The sequence below is a fragment of the Hyperolius riggenbachi genome, chromosome 2, assembly GCF_040937935.1.
Source record: "Hyperolius riggenbachi isolate aHypRig1 chromosome 2, aHypRig1.pri, whole genome shotgun sequence".
Lineage (NCBI taxonomy): Eukaryota > Metazoa > Chordata > Amphibia > Anura > Hyperoliidae > Hyperolius > Hyperolius riggenbachi.
This window is the reverse complement of record NC_090647.1, coordinates 274,561,861-274,577,757: the sequence shown is the minus strand read 5'-3', so window position 1 is coordinate 274,577,757 and position 15,897 is coordinate 274,561,861. Positions and strand designations below refer to the sequence as shown.

The window sequence follows — 15,897 nt, the reverse complement described above, 5'->3', positions numbered from 1 at the left end:
ACACGCTTAGAGCGACGCATGGGGTACGTTACAGCCAGAAAAAGCGAAGCTTCCGAGAGAAGCTGTCGCTTTTTCAGCGGGGGAGAGGAATCAGTGATCAGGCACCATAGCCCGATACACTGATTGCCTGGCTAACGAACCGCGGGCCGGCAGCACGCGATCGGCCGCGGTAGCGCGCATGGTTCCTGGACGTAGTTTCTACGTCCAGGAACCAAAATAGGTTAAAGGGACCCAGAGGTGAGAGAGATATGGAGGCTACCTTATTTATTTCATTTTAAACAATGCAAGTTGCCTGGATGTCCTTCTGATCTGCCTTTAAGACCAGAGACCCACTAGGAGCGCTTTCTAAGTGCTAGTGATTTGAAAAGGCTCTTGCTAATGCAATGCTGTGGGGGATTTTTGTAAAATCACATCGCTCAAGTGTGATCACACCCATAGCATTACATTAGCAAGAGCTTTTCAAATCACAAAGCGCTTCAGAAAAACGCTCCTGTGGAGATATATTGAGGTGCTGATGATATTAGGGAGTACAGAAACATATTCTATCATTTTTATGTCTGCTGTATATCTTTCAGAGGTGGTGGTCAGCCAGTATGGCTTGAAGATATTGGCAGCTAGCTTCATTGACTGTTAATGTGATTGTGTGTGGGTGTCAATAGACAGACAAAAGGGAACCTCATTACCTGTTTCTGGCTGTCCAGAGGAACTGTACGCTGTGATCTTTTGTATTAATGTAGACAGCTGCCATTGTCTTCAGTGAATGGACCAGTCACCTTCAATAGGCAAGGAAGCGGCTCATTAGGGCACTAGCAGTCACTTTGATCTGCTGCCCCAGGTGTGATTGTCTGCGTCTGCCTACCAGCAATTACAGGCAAACTGCTACCTGTAACCAGAATTCCATCTTTTCATGTATGTGCTAAAATACACTTTAACCAAGTAAATAATGTGGAGGAAGCCTTTTAATGTCTGGTAGGATACAATCTCACCTATTGAATTCTGAAACCTTCAAGAAGCTAAAACAGGAACCCCTTTGAAGTTTGCATATCACAGGAAAGATTATAACAAGCGTTCGGTGATGTCACAAATGGGGAAACTGCATTAGTTCCTGGGGGCTGGACATTGAATGCCCCAGGGGACACTTCAGAATATAAAAAGCAGAGACAGATACCTAGTGATCATCTTCTCTTGGAGGTAGCGCTTTAGCTAGAGATGATCGCGACTCCTGGTCGAAACGGTGTCCTCCCGTCAAACAACGTTCTAAGTTGGTAACGTTCTTTTTCTCCCCGTTTATTTTTACGCAAATATCCGTGTGTGTATTTTTGTAACTTTTATCTTTGTAATTTTTTTATTTTATTTGTTGTAATCTTTTGTATATATTCTGTTCTGCATTGTTCCACGTTTTTTATGGAATATTAAATCGTTATTTAATAAGCTTGACTTCTGCTGTACTAAACTAACACTCATAGCCTAGAAGAGACTGAATAGTAACCGTGTATAAGTTCATGCCTAATTGTACGCTTGAGCAACACTACCGTATGAAATTGTAATTGCATTGTGTGTATGAGGCACTTCTGCGCTCGACAGCCGAGTGGGAAGTCTAAAAGTATCGTTCGAAACGACTGTTAGTGGTTTTGCTTCATTACAGTGTAAGATTGCAACTGTGTGTGTGTGCGTGGCGTTCTCATATTTGGCCTAAGCGCAAAGCTGACCCAAATACGAAAACGCGGAGTGCGTGTTGAGCACTCGGCAGCTGAGTGAACGTGTCTAGCGAACCGCTAGTGGTGGCAGTGAGAGGTGTTCTGAGGGGTCCCAGCCTTGTTTTAGCTCGAATAAGACTGTTCCCCGCTTAATCTGGTCAAACCCGCAGTCGGGAACCGTATACGCAGGCGTGCCGCGGGCCGGTTCCTGACATAATTGGCTGGCAGTGGTGGGAACGTTTAGTACATTAGTACGCAGTTTAGCTCGCTATTCTGAGTACTAAAGGCTGGAAGCTTGCTAGAAGCAACTAGCCTACAGAAGTCTACTCAGTGCAGAATCTATATACGTTTTTTTTTTTGTTCAAAGATACACACTTGGTATTTGCTCCCCCCCTTTTTTTCTTTTTTGCAACACGATGGCTCAGAAAGCATCCAGCTATGCAAGGCAAAACAAAGCGATACTACTCAACCTGTGTGAGCACAAAGGCATCGAGACGGTGAGCGGCCAGACTAAGGAGCAGTTAGTATGTGCGCTCGAGGAGTATGATGAGGCAGAGCGAGCCCGTGCTTCAACGTCAGCGGATGCAGCTCACGACACGCCAGAGGAGGAATCGCTCCCGCCACAGAATGCGAGGGGAGACGATGTCCTGGATGATCCACCGAACACGGAGATGCCATCTTTGGAAGCTGATCTACAGCTACTGAACTCGGCTGATCCTGAACTGCGCCTAAAGCTGATCCTACTGCACCGACAGGCAGAGGAGGGAAGAGCTGAACGGCGACACCAGGCCGAGAGGGAACAAGCTGCACAGCGACTCCAGGCCGAGAGGGTAAGAGCTGAACGGCAACACCAGCTGGAGCTGGCTAAACTTCAGCAGCAGAACCGGTCTGCTGGACCCGCAGAACGCGAAGGTGAGCGAGTCCACAGAATCCCCCTGGATAAGTTCCCCGCTATGGACAAGGACTCTGACATAGACACTTTCCTACAGGGGTTTGAAAGGACTTGTCGGCAGTATGGGGTGCCCCGTGAGCAGTGGGCAAGATACCTCACACCAGGGCTGAGAGGCAAGGCCCTGGAGGCGTTTGTGAGTCTCCCCCAGGAGGAAGAAACAGACTTTGAGGCAATTAAGAAAGCCATCATTGTGCGATGCCACCTCACGCCAGAGGTGTATCGAAAACGTTTCAGGACAGTGCAGCGAGGTCCTAATGACAGTTACCTGGATCATGCTTGCAACCTGCGCACTGCCTTCCAGCAGTGGTTAAAAGGACTGTCAGTCAAAACCTTGGATGCCCTGCAGGAGCTGATGATAAAAGACCAGTTCCTACACACCTGTCCTGTTGAGGTCCGGCTGTTTGTGCTAGATCGAGAACCAAAGACAGTGGATGAGGCTGCGGAAATGGCCGATTCCTACACCGCCCATAGAGCACCTGAGTCCCGGAGGACTACTACGCCCAGCTGGAGGGGAGAACAGATTGCTAAACCTGTGTCACCCAGCACCCAGAGGAGGCAAGCACCGCTGTCTCCTGGATTCAGGCAACCAACCACCGACACTCGGAAATGCTTTGTATGTGACAGGGTGGGTCATATCAGCATGACTTGCCCAGAGAGGAAGAGGGAGGCCCCAAAATCCAGTAAGGCCCCAAACCCCAGTGAAGTCCCAACTGCTTTGTGTGCTACCAGGAATGCCACTGGCTATGCAGAGAATCTGCAGCTTGTCACGGTTGGAGGTACAGTTGCCACTGGGCTGAGAGACACTGGAGCAGAAGTGACTCTCATACATCCCCAGGTTGTAAACCCGGAGCAGTACATACCTGGGAAAATGATTGCTGTCAGAGGAATTGGGGGTGTCACCCCTGCAATACCCACCGCCTTGGTCCACCTGGATTGGGGGGCCGGCAGCGGAATGGAGGAAGTTGGGGTAACTGACAACATCCCCACCAATGTTTTGCTGGGTACTGACCTGGGACGGTTAGTAGCCCGGTATGAGCCTAATCCAACCCCCGTGGAGCCTGCTTCCCCAGCAGAAGTTCAGGACTCTTGCAAGGTACTGTTTGATAATGCTGTGCAAGTGGGGAGTGCTAGTGGGCCCCCAGGGGCTATGGACTGTGTGCTAGGAGCCAGCCCTAGTGATTCTCCAGTGCCTAGGCCTGGAGTGGGACATGTTGATACAAAGACTGCAGAAACTGATGGTGTCATTCATGACGCACGGACTATCGAGGTGATCGATGCAGGAACTGTTGAGGCTACTTGGAAAGTGCTGGGTAGCACTGGGTATAATGCGGCAGATGTTGATGTGGAATGTGATGTTCTAAATGTCAGTATGTGTAAGACGGATAATGCTGATGTCATATGTGTTGTGCTACATAATGCTGTGTGTCACGTGGACACTCCGCCAGCTGCAGGAGTAACCAGCAGTCCTCGCTGGGCTGCAGCAGATGAACTGCCCACTGAAGGGGCAGATGGCACCAGGCCAGATCTTTCCCCTTCAGATGTTTTTAAGACCAAATGTGATGTGATTCATGATGTGTATAATGTGGGCACTCCCTCAGCTGCAGTGTTAACCCGCAGTGCTAGCGGGTCTACAGCAGAGGGACTGTCCACCGAAGTGGCAAATGTTGCTGGGTCAGCCACATCCAATTCGGAACCTGGCCCGGGGGGCCCAGGAGCCTCTCTCCGTCTGCAGCCTTCCTGGAATGTGTGACAGGCAGCACTGAGCTCTCTGGGGCTTTTCGATTTGACAGCAGCCTGGAAGAGTTCAGGGGGCTAGCCAGCAGGTCACCAGCTGGGAGGGGCGGGCTGAGAGGGTTCTGGGAAGTTATTCCCTCGGAGCTGTCCGAAGTGGAGGAGGCAGCCCGGCAGAGAATCATTCCCCAAAGGGACCGAGAGATAGCTCCTGCCACTATAGAGAAAGTGCGTGTAGCGACGGTTGGAACCCTCCCCCAGCTGCAGCACTGTCTTTATGGTAGCGAATTCACGGTCGTCACTGACCCACATTCCCCTGGTTGGTTACGTCAGGTTGCCAAGGGCAACGACACATTGCAGCAACCTGACCTAGCTTTCCAGTCGTGTAGCTTGGAGCTAACTGACAGGTGGGGAACCCTCCTGAGGATGCTAAAGGGTTACCCCACCCGGTCAGGCCGTCAATGTAGGCTTTGGCAGGATGATTCGTTAGAATCACCTGCCAGCGCTATCCGGAAGGGGAGCAATCATGGGATTGCTGATGGGCTGTCCCGTCAAGCAGAACCAACAGTGTAGGTGCAGGCAGGATGAGCTGGGAAGATCATCTGCCTTGCACCAAGTTAACGGCGGAGGTGTGGAGATATATTGAGGTGCTGATGATGTTAGGGAGTACAGAAACATATTCTATCATTTTTATGTCTGCTGTATATCTTTCAGAGGTGGATGTCAGCCAGTATGGCTTGAAGATATTGGCAGCTAGCTTCATTGACTGTTAATGTGATTGTGTGTGGGTGTCAATAGACAGACAAAAGGGAACCTCATTACCTGTTTCTGGCTGTCCAGAGGAACTGTACGCTGTGATCTTTTGTATTAATGTAGACAGCTGCCATTGTCTTCAGTGAATGGACCAGTCACCTTCAATAGGCAAGGAAGCGGCTCATTAGGCCACTAGAAGTCACTTTGATCTGCTGCCCCAGGTGTGATTGTCTGCGTCTGCCTACCGGCAATTACAGGCAAACTGCTACCTGTAACCAGAATGCCATCTTTTCATGTATGTGCTAAAATACACTTTATCCAAGTAAATAATGTGGAGGAAGCCTTTTGATATCTGGTAGGATATAATCTCACCTATTGAATTCTGAAACCTTCAAGAAGCTAAAACAGAAACCCCTTTGAAGTTTGCATATCACAGGAAAGATTATAACAAGCGTTCGGTGATGTCACAAACGGGGAAACTGCATTAGTTCCTGGGGGCTGGACATTAAATGCCCCAGGGGACACTTCAGAATATAAAAAGCAGAGACAGATACCTAGTGATCATCTTCTCTTGAATGTAGCGCTTTAGCTAGAGATGATCGCGACTCCTGGTCGAAACGGCGTCCTCCCGTCAAACAACGTTCTAAGCTGGTAACGTTCTTTTTCCCCCCGTTTATTTTTACGCAAATATCCGTGTGTGTATTTTTGTAACTTTTATCTTTGTAATTTTTTTATTTTATTTGTTGTAATCTTTTGTATATATTCTGTTCTGCATTGTTCCACGTTTTTTATGGAATATTAAATCGTTATTTAATAAGCTTGACTTCTGCTGTACTAAACTAACACTCATAGCCTAGAAGAGACTGAAGTGTAACCGTGTATAAGTTCATGCCTAATTGTACGCTTGAGCAACACTACCGTATGAAATTGTAATTGCATTGTGTGTATGAGGCACTTCTGCGCTCGACAGCCGAGTGGGAAGTCTAACAGTATCGTTTGGAACGACTGTTAGTGGTTTTGCTTCATTACAGTGTAAGATTGCAACTGTGTGTGTGTGCGTGGCGTTCTCATATTTGGCCTAAGCGCAAAGCTGACCTAAATACGAAAACGCGGAGTGCGTGTTGAGCACTCGACAGCTGAGTGAACGTGTCTAGCGAACCGCTAGTGGTGGCAGTGAGAGGTGTTCTGAGGGGTCCCAGCCTTGTTTTAGCTCAAATAAGACTGTTCCCCGCTTAATCTGGTCAAACCCGCAGTCGGGAACCGTATACGCAGGCGTGCCGCGGGCCGGTTCCTGACAGCTCCTAGTGGGTTTCTGGCCTAATATTTTCAGACATCTACACTGAATAAGCATGCAGATCAGGTGCTCTGACTCAAGTCTAGGTTAGCCGCATGCTTGTTTCAGGGTGCTTGTTTCTCACTTCAAGCTTCCTTTAAAGCAGGGGTCTCAAACTCAATTTACCTGGGGGCCGCAGGAGGCAAAGTCAGGATGAGGCTGGGCCGCATAAGGGATTTCACAAAATCCCCAAACCCCCCTCCCCCGTCCCTTGCATTGATTTTTATTTCAAAATCAAATTCACACTGAAGTGAACTATTTTGCCTATTTTACCTTCTAGCTCGCTTCAGTGCTCCCATTACAAGTAATCCACTGTGTCCCCGCCGCAAAACGAGGGCTGCAGAGCCGCCAAATCGCCTGGGGGCAATCCGCCGGCATTTCCTGGAAGGGGCAGAGCTTTTAGCTTCAGCTCTACCCCTCCTGACGTCAATCGCGGTGCATCGCCGCCTCTCCCCACCCCACTCTGTAAAGGAAGAGTGAGAGGGGCAGGCAGAGGCGGCGATGTGCCGCGATTGATGTCAGGAGGGGCAGAGCTGAAGCTGAAAGCTCTGCCCCTTCCAGGAAATGCCGGCGGATTGCCCCCCAGGCGATTTTGGGGCTCTGCAGCCCTCGTTTAGCAGCGGGGATGCGGCGGATTACTTGGGAGCACTGAAGCGAACTATGAGGAAGCTTTTGCCGGCGCGGGCCACAAAATATTGTATCGAGGGCCGCAAATGGCCCGCGGGCCGCGAGTTTGAGACCCCTGCTTTAAAGGAAACCAGAGACATACCTTATGCTTCCTCCAGCCTCATTTGCACAGATCTCATTCACACTCCCGGCTGCCGGAGAGATATGTAGAGAGTGCACTTCTCTTGCGCAGTCTGGCCTGCATGGCAGAATTTATGGGACCCTGTACCAGCAACAGAGAAGGCTGAGGAGGGTGGCGTGGGAGTGATCTGTGCGCATATGGGGCTGGAGGAAGCCCCAGGTATGTATAAAACTTTTAGTCTCTGGTAAACTTTAAGCGGCCAAATGAAACATACACACAAAGTTCCATACAGATCACATTATGGCAAGTATGCAAACCCGTGTCTCTAGTGCTGGAAGTCCACAGTGCTAACCTTTTAGCTTTGCATGTAGTTTTAAAATGCTAATAATGTTCCTCTGCCTTATGAAATAGAATTAATCACTTGTTTAACAAATTCCTATCTGCCACTTTTTTTCTAAAGGCAGCCAGACATTTAATAGATTGCCACCTGAGGTGGTAAACAGATTCCTTGCTGATCTGAATGTGATCAGAGAGGGATCTATTCCTACCACACACAGCACACAGATTTACTATACATTTTAGCATGAAATCTATAAAAAAAAAAATCTGTCAAACACAGCATTGCAATGCTCGATACAGTCCATTGCTATGGCCTGTCCATCTACCGCTGCTCTTGTCCCAATCAATGGAGTTTTTGTGTGCAGTCAGACAAATAACTTGGATCATTTTTTGCTGAAAATCAGTTGAGTTGAAATCAAGCACGTTGTGACATGATCGATCGGAGTGAACAAATCTGCCAGGAATCGACTGAGAAAATCTGTAAATATATTGTTCCCTTTAGAAGTACTGTGAAGCATTTTGGTTTATATGCACAAGAATGCATAGAGCCAACCTTAACGCACAGAATTTTCTCAAGAGAATGTGAATTTCCCTTTAATGTCTCTATTGTGTTATCAGGGAATATTTCAAGTACATTTTTAAAGAAAACTGCAGAAGCATATTGGGTGTTCAAAGGAAAGGTGAAACCTAATTACATACTTTAGAAATAACGCTTTATTATTTCTATTCTGAATCCCTTCGGTATTTCTTGCTAAGATACAGAACAACATGGCTTTCACACAGAGGGCTTGCACGAATATACTGCAGCTGTTGGCCAGAGGCTGAAACGGTCACAGCCAAAGTTGCACTCACTTGTTATGAGTCACTAAGAAATAAATGAAGCTATCCTTCTGATCCTCTGCCTCTAATACTTTAAGGTAGGGAACATACTTGACTGTTTTCATACGTGTTTTCTACACAGTAGAAGAGAGAGAGAACTGCTGCAGCCTGTCTTAAGGTGGCCATATACTTATAGATTTGCAGCAGATTCGACCATCAGATAGATTTCTGTCAGATGCCTGTCAAGTCAAATCTGACAAGAATCTATCTGATGTGTGCCACACACTAGGAACAGGAAATCGATCTAAATGCGTTATTGGACCATTAAGGTAGCCATACACTGGTCGATTTGCCATTAGATCGACCAGCTGACAGATCCCTATCTGATCGAATCTGATCAGAGAGGGATCGTATGGCTGCCTTTACTGCAAACAGATTGTGATCGGTTTCAGGCTGAAATCGATTCACAATCTGTGGAGCCGCCGCTGCCGCCTGTCCCCCCCTCCCCCCCGCACATACATTACCGGACGCTGGCTCCCGGGCATCTTCTCCGCATCTTCTCCACGCTTCACCCGCTCCATCCCGGCGCTTCCTGTGTCACTCCGTGACCAGGAAGTTCAAATAGAGCGCCCTCTATTTGAACTTTCTGGTCACTGCAGTGACAGGAAGCGCCGGGATGGAGCGGGTGAAGCGTGGAGAAGATGCGGAGAAGATGCCCGGGAGCCAGCGTCAGGTAATGTATACCTGATCGGATCGGCCGCCGCTAGCGACGCGCTCCCTACCCGCGGGCCATCGACGGTAATTTCCTGCACGGCGCGATCGGCGGACCGATCCGATTTCGGGAGGAAATCGGATCGGCGGGTGCGTTTAGAGCGAACGATTGGCAGCAGATTCGATCCCGGGATCGAATCTGCTGTCGAAACGCCCGCGAATCGGGCCAGTGTATGGCCACCTTTTAGATCCAATGCAACTCTATGGGCCATTGATCTGCTACCAGCAGCAGATCGACCTAGATCTTCTATCCTGTCGATCAAATTGATCGATTGGGGAATTAGAAAGAATCGATTTCTGAACGATTGATTCTATAGGATCGATCGATGGCTGAAATCGACCAGTGTATGGGCCCCTTTGTCTGCTTGCTACAATTCTTATTTCAGATGTCTGTCTGCCTGCCTTAATTAGATTGCATGGACATGGGGGGTGGAGTTATGCCATTAATCCCCCAGCATCTTTTGCACCTATGGTTTAGAAAGAAAAAAATCACCCTAGCCCTATTTCACACTGGGGGCAAGACCGTATATGGAATGTGGACCCTATGGGTAAGAAAATCACACTTTATTATGTGTGTTTTTATGTATCTTGGCAACTTATTAGGTTTAAAGCAAACTGTCATTTATAATTTAGGTACTCTTTAATTTTACATTGAATTAATTTCTCAGACACAAATTAATTGACTGTAATTCTAGACAGTTTTTAAACCAAAATAATGTAACAGAGAAGGTTAACATTTGAGAATATAGTCATTAAACAGAATTCCCCATTCAGCATAGGCTTTCTTTTCTAGGAACTAACTGGCAGGTTATGCCAGTTTCCAAGTATTATACAGATTACCTTTAAATTAGGACACAGTAAAACAAACATTAAACACATATTCCTCTAATCGTGTCACTGCAGCAGTTCCTCTGTGTCCCTCATGTCTGTGTGCTGGAATGCTGTGTGTACCGTATTTGGGGACCAGGCTTGCTCTCCATTCCACCCATCATACCCAGGGGAGGCATGGAATACAGAGAAAGAAACCATGGGAAATCCCACTGATTATCAAGAATGCTGCACACACAGAGCCTCAATGGCACAAACAAGGATTTTGTACAGCCTGTACCTGATCTTCTGAAACCTCATTGCTTACCCCCCCTTTATGATTTGTGAGCATTATTTCTGTTCAGCATTTTTAAATAAAGATGTTATTATGCTGTTAAAGTGGCTTAAAAAAGTTTTCTGTTTTGTAGTCATGGTTTTCTTGTAGCAGACTGCCTGCATGGGGCTCAGGATGTGAGAGGTTGCTGTAATAAGCTTTGAGAGCCAAGAGGTTGTCCTTGTGTGACTCGGCTACACAGAGCTTGAAGCTGGCAGCAGAAGTGTCAGCCTAATGCTGCATGAAAGGAGTCAACAATTGAGGATGCAGAATCATAATCTCCTCAGGGAAAGCCAAATCAATGTAATGGCAGTGCACTGAGGAAAAGCACTAAAGCATACTCAGCTTATAATTGTCTGCTTTTAGATGTATGCTCTGATTTTGATAACCCTTCTAAAACGGTGTTGTTGGTGCCCTTCAACCGAGCAAAACTATTCAGAGGTCCCCATCACAGTAGTTATCAGTTGCTGCATAGCAACCTGAGTGCCTTTTCACACTGATTACATTGCATTTGCTTTTTGTGATTCTCAGTGTGAATCAACCCTTAGGGCTGGAACCCACAAGAGCGTTTTTTTGAGCATTTTGGCAGCGCTGCGATACGCTAGCGTTTTGCCAAAACGCTCAGCTGATGTTAATGGATGGGGCAACTTCCACAGGAACGTTTGCGTTTCCCAGAAACGCAAATGCAGGACCTGCAGCATTTTGGGAGCTTTAGCGCTTCAGTGTAAAGTATTGAAACGCTAGCAGAAACGCTCATCAAAACCTAAACTGAGCAGTTTTGCTAGCGTTTTGCGGTTCAGCACACTGTAACAAAATTAAAAATAATTCACAGGACCAATCAGGATAAAAACGCGAAACGCAAAACGCTACACAACCGCTGAGCAAAAAAATACACTGTTGCAAAACGCGACCGAAAACTCGCATGAATCCGCTTGCAAACCGCTCAGACAAAACGCTAGCGGTTGCGTTTTGCGGATTTCAGTGGGTTCCAGGCCTTACACTGCTTTTATAAATGCCGGTTAGAATTAAGGTATTACTTGGTGCTATCACTAGAATAACTTGCTCAGATTTGTTGCACTTTTCTGTTTTATCAGGAGATACCACATCATACTGCTGAGGGTCATGTCACACAGGCCACAAGAATTTATCATATTTGCAGAACATGTGTAGAAATTCTACCTTCCAATGATGGTGATTATGCATAGAAAAATAAGGCAGCTGGACCCTTATTGTATAAGCATAATCAGTGTCAAGTGGCTAGACTGTTGCCTGGAGTATGTGTCCTTCTGAAGGTCTATATTGTCCTTAAAGGCAACTTGAACTGAGAGGAATATGGAGGTTGGCATATTTATTTCCTTTTAAACCGTGCCGGTTACCTGTCATTCCTGCTGAAATCTTTGGCTGCAGTAGTCTCTGAATTACACACCTGAAAAAAAGCATGCTGCTAATCCAGTTAGACTTCAGTCAGTGCATCTGATCTGCATACTTGTTCAGGATGTAGGTTTTAAAATATAACTGGTATCAGCAGGACAGCCAGGCAATGTGCATTGTTTGGAGAGAAAAAAAAAAAAAAAAACTTTGTCAGCCTCCATATCCCTATCACTTCACGTTCTCTTTAAAGTATGTAGGCAAGCTTGATAAAACGTATGTACATATGTGGTGTCAGAGGCCCCTTAAAGAGACTCTGTAACAACATTTTCAGCGTTATTTCTTCTATCCTATAAGTTCCTATACCTGTTCTAATGTGGTCTGTCTTACTGCAGCCTTTCCTAGTTGCACAGTGGCTGTATCTCTGTTATATAATCTAATCTTCTTTCCTCTGATGGCTTTGTCAGACTCAGGCAAGAATGTTCTGCTCTGCATGTTATAGGCAGAAGCTATACACACATTCTCCACACCCCCTGCAGGCTCTGTATGAGTCACAGACTGAGCTCCTCTCAGCCTATCACATGCCATGTCTTTTGTTTGTAAACACTGCCTACAACTGGCAATTACAAGCCAGGATTGCAGCAGGGAGTGGCAGAAACAGCACAGAGGGGCCCAGGAGAACATAATGAATAGAATAGTATGCTTTTTATTGTAAGAATTTTAGAGTACAGATTCTCTTTAATTGCAAACGCAGCGCTGACAGTCAGCAAAGCGCTCCGCAATGTATCTCATGCCTGATCTGTATTTGTCAGTTACCTAGCTGTCAAGAACTCTATGAACAAATATACTACTATCGGCAGATATTAAATATTTTTTTTTATAATTTTACTGACCAGTCGTTTAAATTATATGTGCTGTTGTTTATCGGCAAAAAGCTATGCTGCCAGCAATCCCGTTTCTCTTCCCTATGCCAGATCACAATGTAGGCTTTTCTCAGTTGGGGTGTACAAGAATGCAGCTGCCCTAGATGGAGTCCCAGTGAGCATCCTGTGTTTTGGGGGTTTCCTGCTGAGACTACTCAGTGCCTGAATGTAGATCCGTTAGCAATTTACAGTGATCTCACTACAGATTTAATTTGCTGCATGCACTCAAGAATAATGTTAACCTTTTACTTAAAGAAGTCTGGGCAATTATTGGCAAAGGAGGAAGGTCAAATTAAGTTTCTATTTTTCATTACAGTCAAAGGAACCTTGAGTGAAGACACCATTCGAGTCTTCCTGCAACAGATAGCAGCTGCCATGAAAGTGTTACACAGCAAGGGTATTATTCATCGAGACCTGAAACCGCAGAATATACTGCTCTCTTACGCTACCCGCAAGAAGCTAAATTTTAGCGGCATCCGAATAAAAATTGGTAAGTTGTGATGACACCAATAGAAAAAAAGAACACAATTTGTTTTTTTCTGTTAGGAGCTACTGAGCGTTTTTAGTAGCATGGGCAAGAATTACTTGAGCTACTTTGGTAAATGTCGGTGAACCTAAAAATACTGTCTTGGTTTTTTTTTTCTCCCCCACTTGCCAGGCAAAAGAAATGCATAAGAGCGCATAAGATGTAACAAATGCATACGGATATTAAAAATAGTATGCCCAGTTACTGAGATTAAATCTATATTCCTACATTAAACACTCTTCAATAGATTACGTAGGCCCCCCCCCCCCCCCTTTTCCTGGATGGTGTAGTCATGCAGCAGTGCCAGTCAATTTAGACTATCCTATCTGACCACAACGGGGCACGCACAGAAATTAGTTAGTGACTCACTGCCTCATGGTCATGTTTTGGAGGTAGTGTGTGCATAGTGTCATCACTGTGTGCTTCCTTGATGTGAGTGGTGCCTTGGCTGAGAACCTCCTACAGTTCACGTTACTGAAATTATCCAGGTTTACACACAGATGGGGAAACAGACATACCATACCTTTTAAACAGCTGCATGGGGGAATAACAGATCTCAGCTAAGCACTAACATTTTACTTATATTTTTCATATCATATCATAGCTTATTTACTAGGAAAAGTGACAAAATGAAACCAAAACAATATCTGCACTCCTTACTGTAGGAGACTGCTGCACAAACATTTAGGACCTGTCCAGCCTCATCATAATCCTACTTATTGTGCTCACTGAAATGCACAGCATAAAGAAAGCTTTGAACTGAGGATGTTTTGGCTTAGGGAACTAAAGGTGGCTACATGGTACAATTTTTCATTTTTTTCAATTAGATAATTTAGTTCGATTATTCCGTTAGATCGAATATAAAGACTTTTCCAGCATGTCTGACCAGATTTTTCTCGAAAAAACAGGATAATCGTTCGAATTTTTGATCGAAAAAAAAATATTTTCAACTTTCATTCGATCATTTAGATTCTATAAACGGGAAAATCAAACGTTTTATTGTATCGTGTATGGGCACCATAAGGTCCTATCCACATTCGAGAGAAGAATGGCCCTTATTTTGAACTCCATTTTCAAGGAAATGCCCTATTTTTATGTTTCAATCATTTTTATTGAAGGATTTTTTTTATAAAGCAGGAAGAACAGTTTTCCATCATAACTTTGCGTTTACAGTTACAAATACGTATAATACAGTCATATCATAATGAACATAGGAAATGCCCTATTTTAGAAGTTTATTGATTGTACACTTTGATCAGCCATAGCTTTAATGCCACTGACAGGTGAAGTGAATAACATGATCAGGTCTTTTTTAATCTTCCCTGTATGCGGTAATTATTAGTACTGTACCTATATAAAGTAGTCAACGAAATAATTTATTCCTGCAACAGGTTAAGCAAATGCTAGCCTATCTAGTCCAATCCCACAGATGAGCTACTGGAGCACAAACTGCTGAAAAACATAATGATGGTCATGATGGTAAGGTGCCTATAGAGCTGTGTAGCGTTACACCTTTCTAAGTGCCCAATCTGTTCACTGATAACTGCCCTAGTGCCTAGAGCAGGCAAGTGGATCTCAGAAATGCAACATGGAACAGTAAGAGAATGCCCTGTCTGATGACTCACATATTCTTTGGCATCCAAATTCCCTTTCTCTCAAACCATCTGAGTGTCTAGGCTGGGTTGGAGAAACAAGTCTGATCCAAGGAGGCCCCATCTCGTAGCCATTTTTTTAAATCAAAAAGAGAGGGAAGTGAACAAAATAGAAAGAAAAGATAGGTAAGAAGAAAATTGGAATTTTTAAGTGAGGGAAGGAACCGTCACGAAGACTTGTAAGAGCAGGCACAATCTCTACTGGAGTAATGCTTGTTACCTGAAGAACTTGTGGACTCTACGTAGTAATGCCAAGTCATCGAGAATGTTTCTGAAGTCTTTTGATAGAGGTGTTATGGTTCTCCTTGTGGATGATATTTTATTGTACCAAACCACTTCCATAAAGTGAGGGTGTCTGCTCTGTCTTTTTACCAGCAGTGCAGAGCATGATTGGTACCCTCACTCTGTATATGTTTATAAGTGAGTGAATTTTGTACCAGTGGGGCAAAAGCGGATATCCGGCTTTCTGAGACATGCTGCTGCTCCTTGTGGGCAAGTAAAGGAATTTTTCCCTCAGTACATTTATATCTTGGTGTTAACTCACCGTTACACTGCTTCGAAAATGTTTGTGCATGCTATATTTTAGTTGTTAGTTTGCTATTTCCTGTGCAGATCCCTTCAAAAACACAGCAGATAACCCTGCATTCTAACACAATGCATATGCATTTTTGCCTTGAATGGATCAATAGAACTTTTCAGTTTTGTTTTTTGATCGATATGATGGAATGACTAAAAACAACATTGCGGATCTGTCTTTTAGTAGATTTTAGCCTTCCATATCAATTGCAATATCGATCGTAGTATCGATCAAAAACAAAATTGAGTGGTACTTGAATTATGTATGGCCAGCTTAACTGTTGGTGGAGAATCCAAACCATAATCTCCAGCAGTTGGCAATGATCTTGACCGACAAGGGCTCAGTGAGGGGAAGCGTTTATAATTCTATAAGCAGCAAAGCTCAAGTGGTTCACAAACCACATAAGTTGTATTCAAGCAAGCCAGACTGCACAGCTCAGTGTATTTTGGCACACTGTAACTAAACTCCTCTTTCAAATGCCAGTGTGTACAAACAATTACTGCACTTTCTTACCCTCGTTATCACCCCAGTATCTGCATTATTGAAGGAGTTTTATTTGAGGAAAAC

At 45.1% G+C, this 15,897-nt stretch overlaps 1 protein-coding gene across 2 annotated transcripts in view; it reads left to right on the top strand.

The window, feature by feature from the left end:
* ULK2 (unc-51 like autophagy activating kinase 2) overlaps positions 1–15,897 on the top strand; it is a 158,995-nt gene that overhangs the window by 65,473 nt on the left and 77,625 nt on the right. For both annotated transcript variants that reach the window (XM_068268721.1, XM_068268720.1), the window contains exon 6: positions 12,892–13,065. In XM_068268721.1, coding sequence (XP_068124822.1) covers positions 12,892–13,065 — 174 coding nt within the window. The remainder of the gene's footprint in view (positions 1–12,891; positions 13,066–15,897) is intronic.